Source organism: Salvelinus alpinus, chromosome 10 (assembly GCF_045679555.1).
Source record: "Salvelinus alpinus chromosome 10, SLU_Salpinus.1, whole genome shotgun sequence".
NCBI lineage: Eukaryota > Metazoa > Chordata > Actinopteri > Salmoniformes > Salmonidae > Salvelinus > Salvelinus alpinus.
This window is the reverse complement of record NC_092095.1, coordinates 35037177-35053665: the sequence shown is the minus strand read 5'-3', so window position 1 is coordinate 35053665 and position 16489 is coordinate 35037177. Positions and strand designations below refer to the sequence as shown.

Here is a 16489-nt window from a genome sequence, read left to right as displayed (position 1 = left end):
TAAAGACTTTGAAGTCAGGTGAGAACAGAACATGTTCTCATGGAATAATATAGTAATTATATTCAATTACCTTGATATTGTAATAATATTCAGACTGAATGTGTTTGATTAATTTCTTCCCAAAGGTCATAATCATTTGCCTGGCCAAACGCTACGCCACGCCCATGGACGTTAGCTTCTTTTCCGCAATGAGTCTGGATCTGAGTACATTCCTGACCCTTCGCCGAATGCGAAGACATTCGGGGCCATCTGATTGGTCCAGAAACTGATGGGTTGGGCCAGAGTGAGAACACATGTGGGTAAAAGGGCGGTTTGAAAATGTGTCATTGGCTTTGAGAGTCTGATTGGTTAGAGACGATCCAATCACTGATGGTTTTGTTTTGTACATCGCCCCTCGTCACCACAAATGACTTCCATGATGGCAGTCTCAGACTAAAGTATTTATCGAAGGACAGAGCAGAGGAAGAATTTAGTGTGAGTAGTCGGGCTACATAATCCATGGATTTTCTAACATTTTAGGGCCGTGGCCCCCTTTTTGTGATAGAAAACAACTCAAGTGAGATAAAAAATAGCATACAATTAGTTTTACTATGACTTCGGCAGTGCATGGCCGGACGAACCAACTCTCGGGCCATGGGAAGGAAAATGTTTCAGTTTTCAAGTGAATTATCTGCAATTCTACACATTTTTCCATGAGGCAGAGAGAGCACTTGAATTATAGTGCATTTATGTAAAAAATAAATAATATGTAAACACATTTTTAAAGTATCGAGTTGAAATTGATACTGTGGATACCAATATCCCTGTGAGCCTCCCAGGCCCATGTTTCCCAGGGTTAAGAACATACATTTTAGATGAATAATATTACATTGTATTATATTAAAGTACTTATTAAAACTTATTCCACGGATCCCTTGGCCAAAATTAGTTTAATCTGTTGTTAGTAATGTTCATAAAAAATTGAAATGTAAAACATTTTTGGGGGAGATCTGTCCACAGACCCCCTGCAGTACCACTTTGAGAACCCTTGACAAAATCATCAACATTGAAGTACTTCAATCATTTTCTTATATATATTTTTTTCATTAATTTCACAGTAACTTCTACATATCTTTACAAGTGAGAATTGTATTTATGTCTGTATGACACTGGCTCACTTCTCAGTGCCTTGTGTTTACACTTTTCATGTCTGTTGTGCAGTAAATTATCTACATATGATATGATACTCCGTGTTAAAATAGTAAGTGCACTATGGTTACCCTTGACTGTCGTAGCTAACTAAGCCACACAGAGTTATATGTGGAATTTAGGTCTATCCTCCCAGCCGTGACCGGGTCGATGTGTCTAACAGCAGGTAGGCGGTTGTAATCATAGGTTAAACCGTGGTTTTCACATCTGTAGCCATGACAGGAAGTGGTTTCAGCAGGAACAGGAAGTGGCTTTTTTCTGTGATAGAGGGGTGCCAAATGGAGCACCTGCCAGAGAGAGGGTGTGTGTGTCCGTGTGCGTGTGTGTGTGTGTGTGCAGGGGAGGAAATAACCTGCTAAGCTCATCCGATGGACACCTTATCATTTGGTGTTAAGTGTGTAAACTCCCTTACCACTATCCCCAGAGAGGTGGTAGGTCTATCTTCCATTTTACCCACATAATTACAATCCCACTGAAGAGCCTTGATTGGCTCAAGCATCTCGACTCCATTCTGCTCAGCCTCAGTAAGTATTCAACCACGTGTCACATGTACACGGTCCCGTGTGGCTCAGTTGGTAGAGCATGGCGCTTGCAACGCCAGGGTTGTGGGTTCATTCCCCACGGGGGGACCAGGATGAATATGTATAAACTTTCCAATTTGTAAGTCGCTCTGGATAAGAGCGTCTGCTAAATGACTTAAAATGTAAAAATGTACTGTATACTGTATGACACTGCCTGGTTTTCAGAGTAACAGCCTGGTACTACCTCAACATAATTGGGTGAACTCATAAATAATGACATTTCACTCATAAATAATTACAATTCGGTTCAACTTACCGAGCACGCATCATGGTTTCGGATGACAAGTCAACTGAACCTGACCCTCCACGTGACACTCATCCTGGGCCATGCATATAAAGGACCTTAACTATCCCCTCAATATAGATGGAGTAAGTGTATTCTAATAGAGTTGGTGTTCCCAGTGCTCAGTCAGCGTGCCAAATTACACCCTATTCCCTATGTAGTGCACTACCCTTTGACCAGATATGGACAAAGGATGCTGCTGCTGTGTCAGGTGACCGGTCCCGCCTGTGGTGGTGACACCGAAGGTTACACGTCTTATCAACTCAACAATATCATACGGTGACTCAGCACAGAGCTAGTCTGGATAATACCGAGGGCGCTGGTGAGAAGAGTGATGACTATTCAAAACAATCATACAGCTATTTAAAGCAAGGGATTAGGCGGTTGTTATGTTGGATCTGCTGGAGAGCAGATACTGCACAGTACGGTATCATCTCGCTCAAAAACGAGATAATCTCACACATATTGGACACACGAGCATTTCCGATTGTGACCTTTTCTGTTCTGTTCACATTGCTGGGTTTCTTGATATGATGGATGACCGTCTGCCTTTCCTCAATCTCTCCCCTTCCCTGCTTCTTCCTTCCTTTCTCACTCTCTTTCTGTCTCTGTCTCTGTCTCTGTCTCTGTCTCTGTCTCTCTCTCTCTCTCTCTCTCTCTCTCTCTCTCTCTCTCTCTCTCTCTCTCTCTCTCTCTCTCTCTCTCTCTGTCTCTCATCAGTCATTACAGGGCATGTTGTCTTCTCTCCATTCTGAGCTTGACATTCAGAGGTACTTGCTGAAAATCCAATTGCCCCACACAGTTAGTCTGCCTTTTATCTTATCTGCATCATGACTTGGCGTGTGGCTCTGTCCGCATCACAACTAGCCTGTGTGTGTTGACCTCTCCTACCCTCTCCACCTCCCCTCACCTGATCTGTGTACTCCTGCCAAAAACACTGTCCACATTAGTCAAAGGGCCGGGGGGGGGGGGATATCCAGCACACCCGAATTACTGCCCCACCGCTTCCCCTTCCCACCTCTCCCCAACACCCCACACTCACCATCACCTTTCCGAGTGCTTTGTGTTTGTGTTTATGCGTGTGCGTGTGCGCAATGACTGTGTAGTTAACCTGGCTGTGTGCGTGGAGCCATTAGCTTGATAAAGGGCTCTCTGTGTACTCTCCTCTCCATGTTAGTCACACTGTCAGCCTGGCACAGGTCACCCTACAACACTACCAAGATCCTCAATGAGCTCCACATTCTCTATTACTCTGCCAGGCCCACAGGACTGCCTGTCTGGTGGACTCATCGGTGGCTTTAATCACCCTCACCACACCCTTTCCCCTCCGTTGTTGTGCGAAGCTTGAAAAAGATCTCTGACTGACTGGAGTTATTTGTGTTTTTTTCTCTACAATGTCGATTTTGGGCCTGTACCTACCTGCACCATAGGCAAAAAAAAGCATGGTAGTGTGCGTATTAACCCTTCACTAAAGTTGTGTGAGACTTGGCAAGAGAGAAACATGCATGATAAGGCTTAGGGGACCGCTTGTCTTGTTGTTTTTTTTAGCAGCTGCAACATGGAAAATCATAGTGTGAAAATACAGCAGGGAGTGTCTTATCATGCCTGGGCATGTGGCTCTGTCTGCATCCCAACTAACACGTGTGCGAGAATGTGTTTGCGCGTGTGTGCGTATGTTGACCTCTCCTGCCCTCTCCACCTCCCCTCACCTGATCTGTGTACTCCTGCCAAACACGCTGTCCACATTAGTCAAAGGCCCGGGGGGGGGGGGGGGGGGATATCCAGCACACCAGAATTACTGCCCCTCCCCCCTTGTTTTTTTGTGTGTGCGCTTGTGTGAAATGTAGCAGGTGGTGTGAGTCTGTGTGTCTGCTATCTGCATTGATGCTAACAAGTTACACTCAAATAGACTGGAAGTTAAAAAAATGACACTGGGGTTTTCACTGTGTTAACGTTGTAGTTAAAAAGCTTATCTTTCTCTTAAAGCTGCAATATGTAACTTTTTGGGCGACCTGACCAAATTCACATAGAAATGTTAGTTAGTCATTCTCATTGAACGCAAGTCTAAGAAGCGGCATATCTGTTCTAAGTGCACTATTTCTATGCTTCCCGTTCTTTTACTTCCAGTTTTGTACATCAGCTTCGAACACCTCAAAACACAGCGGTTTAGATGGTACAGTTTAGATGGAATGATTCTCTACGCTATGCATGCTTGTTTTGTCACATAAATTGAAATTAGGCAAACTATTATAATTTTAGCAACCAGGGAATGGCGGAGTGATTTCTGCATAATGCAGCTTTCGGGAAAAAAAGCATTAACACTATTGTGTGGTTCAGATGGCTTTGTTGGTTGAAGAATGGTGCTTGCTGCACAGTGTTGTGGTGGTTTTGATGGACAAAAGTGTCCTCTAATAAATGTGTTTCAGTTTGTGTTCGTTTCCTATGTCGGGTTGCAATATTACGGTAAACTTTCAAAGTTACCAGAGTTTTCCCAACCCTGTTCCTGTGTATCACGACCCCTTCTAATTTACCCCCTTTCTCCTCTTCTCCCCTCCAGAGCAGAAGCCCTGCGCACGGCCCCAGCAGCTCCATTGTAGGGGAGCAGCCTGAGCACCTCTCCCTGGCCTCTCTGGAGTCTCTGGACACCATGTCAGAGGCTGATGCCCCCTCTGCCTTCACCAGAGGCAGCCGCTCCCGTGCCAGCCTGCCCGTAGTGCGCTCCACCAACCAGACCAGGGACCGCTCGCTAGGTAGGGGACCGCAACATGACCACACTGTGATTATGAGGCCGTTAACCACAACTAGACCAAGGACTGCTAGCTTTTTCTTAAAAACACACATACAAACACTCACACACACACAAACACACTTCACCCCCCCCCCCCCCTTCCTCCTCTCCCTTTGCTTGCTCCTAGCCTTAATTAGAATTCATTTCCTTAGCATAGTGAGATTACAGAATCCTCCAACAATATGCCATCCTGTTTAACACACACACAGACACACACACACACAGACGCACACACACAGACGCACACACTGTTATTGGCAGGATTAGAAATGGGGTTTGTTAACAGCGCAAAGGGCACTTCATTTGCATCAATATGACAAACGCCTTCAGTTGTGCAGAGTTGTATTAATACGCTGCAGCGTAGCTTCTTCTAAGAGATAGTCATTTAACTTTGCTGAACCCAACAGAGAGAGAGTGTGCTTCAACTCTCATCTCAACGTGTAATCGGCCTCTGGGCCTCACAGGATACGGCTTCTTAAAAAGCTTATTTGAAAATTGTAAAGCAGAGGACACACATCTTAGTTGAATGTGACTTTAGGTTGACTCATTTCAATTTACTTCGAGTGCCTCTAAATGACTTGTTTACTTTTGGGCAGCACACCCCTTTAACCAACAGGAAGTCATTTTGCATGCTGCTCTGTGCCAAAAGTGGGGTCTTGCTTTGGTTTGAGATGCTGAATTGCAGACATTGTACATAAACATCTACAAGAATGTACTACTGCACACACACATACACACATATATATACACACACACACACACACACACACACACACACACACACACACACACACACACACACACACACACACACACACACACACACACACACACACACACACACACACTTACCAGGAGAACGTGTTATGCCAGCAGAGTGGGTTATGGGGTGATGTAGGGGGTGGAGAAAAGAGGGCATATTACCCAGCATTCCTCTGGTGGCCCCCTGGTTGCTGATCTTGGGTCAGCTTTTCATTTCCCCCACTAATGGTTAAGGTTAGGATTGGGGGAGGGGAAGCTGATCCTAGATCTGTACCTTGGGGAAACTTCACCCCGGAACCTCCCCCACACACACAGTCGTGTCCCCAGAGACATCTGGTCTTCCTTAAGAGCCCTGTGCCAGTAGAAGTAGTGCCTTCAGTCAGAAGACTCCTTAGCACAAGACTGGAGTTACAGTAGCTGCCATCTTGAAATGACTCTATTCAAGTGAGTTTCTCTATTCTCTCTATGTTACTTATAGCTGATGTGTAGTAGTGCTACACCATATTTATACTACAGTACTGTAGTAGTTGTTTTGGGAGATCTGTTAGTTGTTTCTTTATTGCTGTACTGTGTTTTATATTGTGGAAGAGAGGCAAATGCAGAATTCTATTTATGCTGCATTTGAAATGAACGTAATTGAAGGTGATTGGGTTCGATTTGGAGATACATAAGAGCAGAGTCTGGAATAGGATCTGACTGTCATAAAACCTAGCAGCAAGCCCTGGAAACTAAGACTTCGTCCCAAATGTCACCCTGCTCCCTTTAGAGTGCACTACTTTTGACCAAGGCCCGTAGGTCTCTGGTCAAAAGTAGTGCACTGTATAGGGAATAGGGTGCCATTTGGGCTGTAGACAAAGTACGTTCTCCCCTGACCATTTGCTGTGCAGCCACGCCATTTGGTTCTGATTTAGAGAGTGAAACCAGACAATCAGCGGCCACATACAGCCCTGCGATCCAACTCTGCGCTAGAATTTAGCCATCCAAAGTCTCAGGAGCTAATTAAAGTTTGGTTTTGAGGGAATTTTCCATTGCATGTATAATAGAATATGAAGCCAAGAGTGTGTTCCAAATGACACCCTATTCCTTATATAGTCACTATGGGCACTGGTAAAAAAATAAATAATTGTACACTATTGTGTGGTCCAGCGGTTTCAGCCACTGACCTCAGCACACATGTATGCCAGAGTCGGCATGGGTCCGAATACTTCCCTTTGACTCGTCCTATTCTTTCTAACACTTCACTATCTCGTCAGTCAAGCTTTTTTTTTTCAGCCATTGAATAACACACGTCGTATTAGGAGGGTCTGCGTGGTCCTTCATCTTAATGAAAAGCCAGACTGCTAGTATAACAATACACAACGGAGGAGCGAGTTAGATCACAAACAGACTTTGTTAAGTTGTTACAAGTCTATCCTAGTAGAGCCATAGATGTATGTGCCATAGAATGGCTCAGCACTTTTATTTCCTGCATTTGTCCCTCCCTCTCTTTAAAAGAGCCTGTAGGATCTTGTATTACATTACTTGAAACATGTAGCCGTTTTTACTGGTCCGCTCCTTTTATGGAGCCACTCCGTGTTAGGAAAAGCACCTCTCTATCAGTACACTAGATAGTGACTGATCCTAAATGATACACAATGTGTACTGTATGTACCCTATTGTATACAGGAAGCTCTTATTTCATGTATAAGCTGCGTATCTGTTATAATACGTCAGATGACGAGGCTTTGACTAGAAAACAATATTCACAGGCTTCTTTATTTGCACTGTCCCGTATGGACATATAACATCTTTAAAGGCGTCAAGGCTCCAAGTCTTTTGAAAATGTATGTCTTTGTCTGTGGCCAAGGGTGTGTTGTTTGTGAGTGTGTAATGTATTTCATACGCTTTGGTGGAGTGCAGGACAGAAGCCACACCCAGAGTTCAGGAGTTCAGTGTCTTGTCTGTTGGATGCGTTGCTAATGCTCACCCTTCCCACCCACAACCCACAGCCACGTCCCTCTTCCTTCCCCATCCCACATCAACCTCACCCTCATACAACCCACATGACTTACGAACTGCATAAGCACACGTACGGTATGCATCCGCCTGCATGCACACATACACACCGATGCTTATGGTTTTATGGGTCTTTAACTTGATCACCTTTCTCTAAGTTCTCATTGTAAATGCAATAAAGATATTATAGTTACTCATTGTAAATACAGTAAAGATATTATAGTTACTCATTGTAAATGCAATAAAGATATTATTGTTACTCATTGTAAATGCAGTAAAGATATTGTAGTTACTCATTGTAAATACAGTAAAGATATTATAGTTACTCATTGTAAATACAGTAAAGATATTATAGTTACTCATTGTAAATGCAATAAAGATATTATTGTTACTCATTGTAAATGCAGTAAAGATATTATAGTTATTCATTGTAAATACAGTAAAGATATTATAGTTACTCATTGTAAATATAGTAAAGATATTGTAGTTACTCATTGTAAATACAGTAAAGATATTATAGTTACTCATTGTAAATGCAGTAAAGATATTATAGTTACTCATTGTAAATGCAATAAAGATATTATAGTTACTCATTGTAAATGCAGTAAAGATATTATAGTTATTCATTGTAAATACAGTAAAGATATTATAGTTACTCATTGTAAATATAGTAAAGATATTGTAGTTACTCATTGTAAATATAGTAAAGATATTGTAGTTATTCATTGTAAATACAGTAAAGATATTATAGTTACTCACTGTAAATACAGTAAAGATATTGTAGTTACTCATTGTAAATACGGTAAAGCTATTGTAGTTACTCATTGTAAATATAGTAATGATATTATAGTTACTCATTGTAAATACAGTAAAGATATTGTAGGTGCTCATTGTAAATACAGTAAAGATATTATAGTTACTCATTGTAAATACAGTAAAGATATTGTAGTTACTCATTGTAAATAGAGTAAAGATATTGTAGGTACTCATTGTAAATACAGTAAAGATATTATAGTTACTCATTGTAAATACAGTAAAGATATTGTAGTTACTCATTGTAAATAGAGTAAAGATATTATAGTTACTCATTGTAAATACAGTAAAGATATTGTAGTTACTCATTGTAAATACAGTAAAGGTTTTGTAGTTACTATTTGTAAATATTGTAAAGATATTATAGTTACTCATTGTAAATACAGTAAAGATATTGTAGGTACTCATTGTAAATACAGTAAAGATTTTGTAGTTACTATTTGTAAATATTGTGAAGATATTATAGTTACTCATTTGTAAATACAGTAAAGATATTGTAGTTACTCATTGTAAAAACAGTAAAGGTAGTGTTTGTGGTGTATGTCGGACTGCACATAAGAGGACAGAACTGCACACGAGTTAGGTGGGCCACAGTACAGAAAGACAAGCACCATAGTACATAAATACACAACACTGGTGTGACACCTCTGTAGCTACATGGTTAAGAGCCACCAGATCATCATCAACCAGTCATTAACCCCTCAGTAACCCTCCATTAACCCCCTTTCCTTCCCTGTCTTCTCCCCAGGCGTGCTGTACCTGCAGTACGGAGACGAGACTAAGCAGATCCGGATGCCCAATGAGATCACCAGTGGAGACACCATCAGGGCTCTGTTTGTGAGTGCCTTTCCCCAGCAGCTCACCATGAAGATGCTGGAGTCTCCCAGTGTGGCTGTCTATGTCAAAGACGACATGAGGAACATGTACTACGAGCTCACCGACGTCAGGTAAATGGGTGTGTGTTTTTTTTTGTCCAGTACCTATGTGTGTGTGGGTGTTTCGTCTCTATTTTCCCAGACTGGGTTATAGAGTAGGTTATTTGGGGGTTGCTTCCCAATGTGTCGTCTCAGTCTCACCCGTGTAAGATCCTCAGAGCTACCCAGCAGCCTTCCTATCTCCCTTCTTTAAGTACTTCCTGTCTAATGAGCTATCCCAGCACAGGAAGTGACCCGGGCTGCAAGCAGCCTGCTACAGATCCTCTTCCTCCCCACTTTTCAGTCAACTCAATAGCTGTGTGGATGAAAGGGCTCAGGATGTGGTGCCCTACAGTAGTGGAAGAACCTTTTAGTTCCACCACCACCAAAACAAACCCAAACAACACCGTGTGTGAGTCCCAAATGGTGCCCTATTCCCTATATAGTGCACTACTTTTGACCAGAGCCTTATCGGTTTGCCTATGGGCCCTGGTCAAAAGTAGTGCACTACATAGAAAATAGGTTGCCATCTGGGACGCAACCAGTCTCCGAGCCTCTTTTTCCTCTCATTTACACCCATGTGATGGTAGAAGAAAGTGGAAAGTTCAGCTGTGGCCGAATTCATTTGTTTTGACACGTTTCATCGCTGCTCAGTTGGCAGAACAAAAGGATCGGAAAATAACCTATAAACAGTCTTGTTTCTTCCAGAGCCTCAGATTTAAAGTGAGTGAGTGAGCTATAGCCAACTTGGCCACATTCTGTGTGCGAGACTTAACGTCAGAAGAGTTGCAGGGTGTGTTAAGTGGTAGTGTCCCATGTGTTAAGCGGTGGTGTCTTCTCCTCTCTGTGCAGAAAGTGACTCTTGGCACATGTAGCTTTGTCATTAGCCTTGCCTTTTAAAAACACAATAAGTCGTCTCTGTTCTTTTGAGTTTTCCAGAGGGGTATGACTCATAAGACAACAATGACAAGGGTTTTCTTGCCCTCACGGTCATGCCCACACACAGTCACGTCACCAATCACCTTCACCCAGTTTGCCCACTTCCTGGTACATCATAAAATTCAACAATAGATATAAGTTACTGTTCAATACCCAGGGCAATGAATTGACAGTGCATACAGGACCTGTTTTTACATTTAAAAAAATGTATATTTAAATATTCATATTTCTGTAGAATACAAGCTTACAGCACACTGGGCGATTATAATTAATTTTGAACACAGGAGATTGGTGGCACCTTAATTAAGGAGGATGGGCTCATGGTAATGGCTGGAGCGCAATCAGTGGAATGGTATCAAATACAAATAAATATGGTTTCCATGTGTTTGATGCCATTCCATTCGCTCCGTTCCAGCCATTATTGTGAGCCGTCCTCCCCCCTGTGATTTTGAAGGCTCAAAGTGAAAAAAAAAAAAAACAAGTATTCTGGCTCGATCTCAATCTGTAGTGTTCTTGCGGCGGTGTGATGTGTACTTTGTGACTAGCTCTAACCTTTTTTTTATCAGGGCTGTAAAAGTTATCACTGTGTTCATTCCTCGCCGGCTGCCTCAGTAGTAGACGGCACAGGAGCAATAATTGACACGGAAAAAACAAAGACAAGAAGAAGCTTTATTGATTTATTTGAGGGATCCTTTTCACTGTAACACCACTGGACACGTTTCGGGCCTACTGGACACTTTTTGACACAACACCCGGATGGCTCAGTACAGCAGACTGTGGACGACATAGCCATGTCAGAGTACACACCAATGTCTGGGTATAGGAGACCACTATCCAATAGTGATATATTCTGGCCTCCTCATTTCCCTCTGGATGTTTCTCCCTCCCCCCACAGGAATATCACGGATCACTCCTGCCTGAAGGTGTACCACAAGGACCCAGCACAGGCCTTCAGTCATGGCCCCAGACCCACCAACGTTGACACCAGGGTGAGTACTGACCCATCTGAGGAGCATCTAAACTGGGATACTGAACCAGGCGAGCCCCTGGTCTAACTTTAGGCTAGCAGGGCATCTGGAGGGTTTACAGCAGGTAGAACCAGCTCTATCCCAAACCCAGACTTACTGTAGGGTAAACCTGTCAACAGATGACAGAGTGGTAGGGTTCAGTCTTCCTTATTACATTCCTGTCTGGGCAAAGAAAGATAGAGAGTCGAATTACTAAGTCCACACCTACTGTGGTGCTTGTGTAAAAAAGGTACATTATTTATGACAGGTATTATTATTTGCAACATGCCATCCGTTCCCACAGAAACAGCTCCAGTAGGGAATAGGCCAGTCTAGTTAGTCTAATGTACAAATAACACTGGCTATGGGGGCCCTACCCCTACCTCTCCCCCCTATCCTACCCTCTCCTCTCCTCTCTCTTAATAATCCCCTCTTCTTCTCCTAACTTTCTTTATTCACCCTCCTTCCCCTCATCCTCCCTCTATCCTCCCCTCCCTAAATTCTCTCCTGTCCTCCCTCTCATCCCTCCCTCTCAGCGTCTGGGTAGCGGAATTCCCCCCCCCCCCCTGCCTCCCCCCGTCTTCCTTAATCTGTTTATGGGAGTCTTCTGTTCTCCGTGCCTAATTTCGGGTGGGATGGAGGGAGCCTTGTGTGTGCCTTAGTGCAGCTCGCCGAAAGGAATTGAACTCCATTCACAGGGCTGTTCTTTTCTTCTCCAAATCTCCTGCTAATCTCCCACAAGGCTGCTGCCTCCTGTTGGTTTCCTGCTGATGTAGCGGAACTAAAGCGCAAAGACCTCATTCCTTGTGTGTTCCTCCCCAAATCCTTTCTGGTCAGCTGACCCCTGTCCTCCCTAATCCTCTCCGATGCTTTATCTATCTAGCCGAGAGAAGTCTCCATGTGAGCAATATAGCTTTTTACCACCTGAGGAACATTTCCAAGGTGAGACTCATCCATGCTTTTATTACAAGCAGGCTTGACTACTGTAATGCTCTCCTGTCTGGTCTTCCCAAGAAAGCCATTGGTCAACTGCAAAACATACAGAATGCTGCAGCGCGGGTACTGACCAAGACCAGACGGAGAGCATATATTGTACCGGTTTTAATGTCTCTGCACTGGCTGCCTGTGAGTTTTAGAATACATTAAGATTATTCTATTCGTTTTTTAAATCAGACATGCTTTTAAGTTATGTACCCAGTAGGTCCCTCAGGTCTTCTGACACTGACCTTTAAACTATCCCAAAGCCTAGGACCAAGAGGCATGGAGAGGCAGCCTTTAGTTACTATGTCCCCAGCCTCTGGAATAGCCTGCCAGAGAACCTGAGGAGGGCTGAAACTGTGGACATTTTTAAGAGATCTTCAAACACACCTTTTTAGCTTTGCTTTTCGTCCTCTTATGTTTGTTGTGTAGTAAATACTTCAGTTTTTATTTTCATTGTTTTTATAATTTCTTTCCTGTGAAGCACATTGTGTTTCATTCCACGTCTGAAATGTGCTGTATAAATACAGCTTGATTTGATTTGGATTGCCATGCAGCACAGTGTGCAACACTCACGTGTGCACACGTACACACGCACGCACACAATAATACTGAATATTATTGCAGTTATCACAATGACTTTTTTCAATGAGCCCCCAGCATCATGCATTGTGTCTTTCTAGAGAGACGGTAGCTTTGCTTTATGGGAAGTGGAGTGTGGGTTCAGATTCTACCGTGTTTGACTTTAGTACTGGACATCAGTGATAAATAAAGTTATATTGAGTCTACTTTTAATTTTAATTGATTCTCTCACTTATCTTATTTATGAAACTGTGCTTCGGTCTGCCTCTATAACCTATGAATACACTGCGTAGTATTTTATTGAAATGACTGGAACACATAGGAAACAAAGGAGAAGCCACTAGTTCTAAAGCAACTGCTGCATGTGTGGCATAAAACTCAAGTCGATCGTTTAACACGGAGTAGGCTTATTTTATGAGCTGTGGTATGAAACGTGAACACACACACACACACTACATGGATACGTAACATTACGCAACCCAGAACAAATGAGCTGTCTTATCAGCTTAACATTCACACACACTCTTTTTCACATGACCACCAGACGACTCCAGGAGACCTACGGCGTTGTTTTTTTTACACGCACGCACGCACACACACACACACACACACACACACACGTTTGAGTTTATTTGTTCTGGTCAGGCACTGGTGTATGATTTAGGTAAAGTTGCGTGTCTCTTTAAATGCCAGGGTAACTGCTTTGTTGTTTTTTTGAATCACAGATGACCTTTTTTTTTAACACAGACCATATGAGTTAGGCTATGGACTTTGATCTCATCAGAGCCAGCCAATATGACACTGGTAATATTGACAAAGGCAATCTGGGATTCAAAAAGCAACAAAGCGGTTGTATTCTTCTGGAATCAATGGCTTTATTTAAAAGTCCAAAAAATGGATGTACCAATCACAGATTGCCTCATTTAAGGACCTGCTCGTGAAGTGATACAGCTGTAATTGTGTATAATATTGTGAAAACTAATGTGGATTTGTAGTGGCTGGTCTGCAAATACTTTCTCTGCTTAATTTGACAAATTAATCAAATTAGATCCAGGAAAATGTTTTGCTATGACGGACAATTGTTTTTATGCAACTGAGATCTATGGGCATTGTTTTTCGCACACACACACACACTCACGCACCGGTCTCCAACACACACGAGCGCACCCCCCCAGCAGGTTCAAATAATAATAATCACAGTGGTTGTAGAGGGTGCAACAGGTCAGCACCTCAGGAGTAAATGTCAGTTGGCTTTTCATAGCCGAGCATTCAGAGTTAGGGACAGCAGGTGCGGTAGAGAGAGAGTTGAAAACAGCAGGTCCGGGACAAGGTAGCACGTCCGGTGAACAGTTCAGGGTTCCATAGCCGCAGGCAGAACAGTTGAAACTGGAGCAGCAGCACGACCAGGTGGACTGGGGACAGCAAGGAGTCATCAGGCCAGGTAGTCCTGAGGCATGGTCCCAGGGTTCAGGTCCCCCCAGGGAGGGGAGGGAGAGGGAGTGAGAGAGAGGGAGTGAGAGAGAATTAGAGGGAGCATACTTAAATTCACACAGGACACCGGATAAGACAGGAGAAATACTCCAGATATAACAGACTGACCCTAGGCCCCGACACATAAACTATTGCAGCATAAATACAGACCATATGAGTTAGGGTATGGACTTTACTCTCATCAGAGTCAATATGACACTGGCAGTATTGACAAGTGCAATCTGGGATTCAAACAGCAACAAATATTGTTCAAGAATGAATGGCTTTATTTAAAAGTCAAAAAGTTGATGTGCAGTTGAAGTTGGAAGTTTACATACACCTTAGCCAAATACATTTAAACTCAGTTTTTCACAATTCCTGACATCCTTAATTCCCTTTCTTAGGCCAGTTAGGATTACCACTTTTATTTTAAGAATGTGAAATGTCAGAATAATAGTAGAGAGAATGATTTATTTCAGCTTTTATTTCTTTCATCACATTCCCAGTGGGTCAGAAGTTTACATACACTCAATTAGTATTTGGTAGCATCGCCTTTAAATAGTTTAACTTGGGTCAAACGTTTTGGGTAGCCTTCCACAAGCTTCCCACAATAAGTTGGGTGAATTTTGTCCCATTCCTCCTGACAGAGCTGGTGTAACTGAGTCAGGTTTGTAGGCCTCCTTGCTCACACATGCTTTTTCAGTTCTGCCCACAAATGCTCTATAGAATTGAGGTCAGAGCTTTGTGATGGCCACTCCAATACCTTGACTTTGTTGTCCTTAAGCCATTTTGCCACAACTTTGGAAGTATGCTTGGGGTCATTGTCCATTTAGAAGACCCATTTGCGACCAAGCTTTAACTTCCTGACTGATGTCTTGAGTTGTCGCTTCAATATATCCACATAATTTCCCCTCTTATGATGCCATCTATTTTGTGAAGTGCACCAGTCCCTGCTGAAGCAAAGCACCCCCACGACATGATGCTGCCACCCCCGTGCTTCACGGTTAGGATGGTGTTCTTTGGCTTGCAAGCCTCCCCCTTTTTCCTCCAAACATAGCGATGGTCATTATGGCCAAACAGTTCTATTTTTGTTTCATCAGACCAGAGGACACTTCTCCAAAAAGTACGATCTTTGTCCCCATGTGCAGTTGCAAACCGTAGTTTGTCTTTTTTATGGCGGTTTTGGAGCAGTGGCTTCTTTCTTGCTGAGCGGCCTTTCAGGTTATGTCGATATAGGACTCGTTTTACTGTGGATATAGATACTTTTGTACCCGTTTCCTCCAGCATCTTCACAAGGTCCTTTGCTGCTGTTCTGGGATTGATTTGCACTTTTCGCACCAAAGTACATTCATCTCTAGGAGACAGAACGGGCCGGAGCGGTATGACGGCTGTGTGGTCCCATGGTGTTTATACTTGCGTACTATTGTTTGTACAGATGAATGTGGTACCTTCAGGCGTTTGGAAATTGCTCCAAAGGATGAACCAGACTTGTGGAGGTCTACAATGTTTTTTCTGAGGTCTTGGCTGATTTCTTTAGATTTTCCCATGATGTCTAGAAAAGAGGCACTGAGTTTGAAGGTAGGCCTTGAAATACATCCACAGGTACACCTCCAATTGACTCAAATGATGTCAATTAGCCTATGAGAAGCTTCTAAAGCCATGATATCATTTTTTGGAATTTTAAAGCTGTTTAAAGGTACGGTCAACTTAGTGTATGTAAACTTCTGACCCACTGGAATTGTGATACAGTGAATTATAAGTGAAATAATCTGTCTGTAAACAATTGTTGGAAGAATTACTTGTGTCATGTACAAAGTAGATGTCCTAACCGACTTGCCAAAACTATAGTTTGTTAACAAGAAATTTGTGGAGTGGTTGAAAATCGAGTTTTAATGACTCCAACCTAAGTGTATGTAACTTCCGACTTCAACTGTACCAATCACAGATTGCCTCATTGAAGGACCTGCTCATGAAGTTATACAGCTATAATTGTGTATAGTATTCTGAAAACTAAAGTGGATTTGAAGTCGCTGGTCTTTAAATAGTTTCTCTGTTTGAATTTGACAAATGAAACAAATTAGTCCATACATTTTTTTTCTATGATATGCAAATGAGCCATTAGCTTATGGCAGGTTTCCCTTTAAATACAGACCGGGCAAAGTCATATACACACTTTAATGCATCCACAC

General features: G+C 42.7%; 1 protein-coding gene across 14 annotated transcripts in view; it reads left to right on the top strand.

The window, feature by feature from the left end:
• The window catches only part of LOC139531982 (sickle tail protein homolog), a 230521-nt gene that overhangs the window by 178118 nt on the left and 35914 nt on the right, over window positions 1-16489 (top strand). For 11 of the 14 annotated variants that reach the window (XM_071329057.1, XM_071329058.1, XM_071329052.1 and 8 more), the window contains 3 exons: window positions 4610-4802; window positions 9159-9357; window positions 11159-11252. In XM_071329057.1, coding sequence (XP_071185158.1) covers window positions 4610-4802; window positions 9159-9357; window positions 11159-11252 — 486 coding nt within the window. Of the gene's footprint in view, window positions 1-2769; window positions 2854-4609; window positions 4803-5946; window positions 6047-7590; window positions 7676-9158; window positions 9358-11158; window positions 11253-16489 lie in introns of those variants that run through there. The other 3 variants (XM_071329059.1, XM_071329062.1, XM_071329063.1) reach the window with 3 other exon arrangements.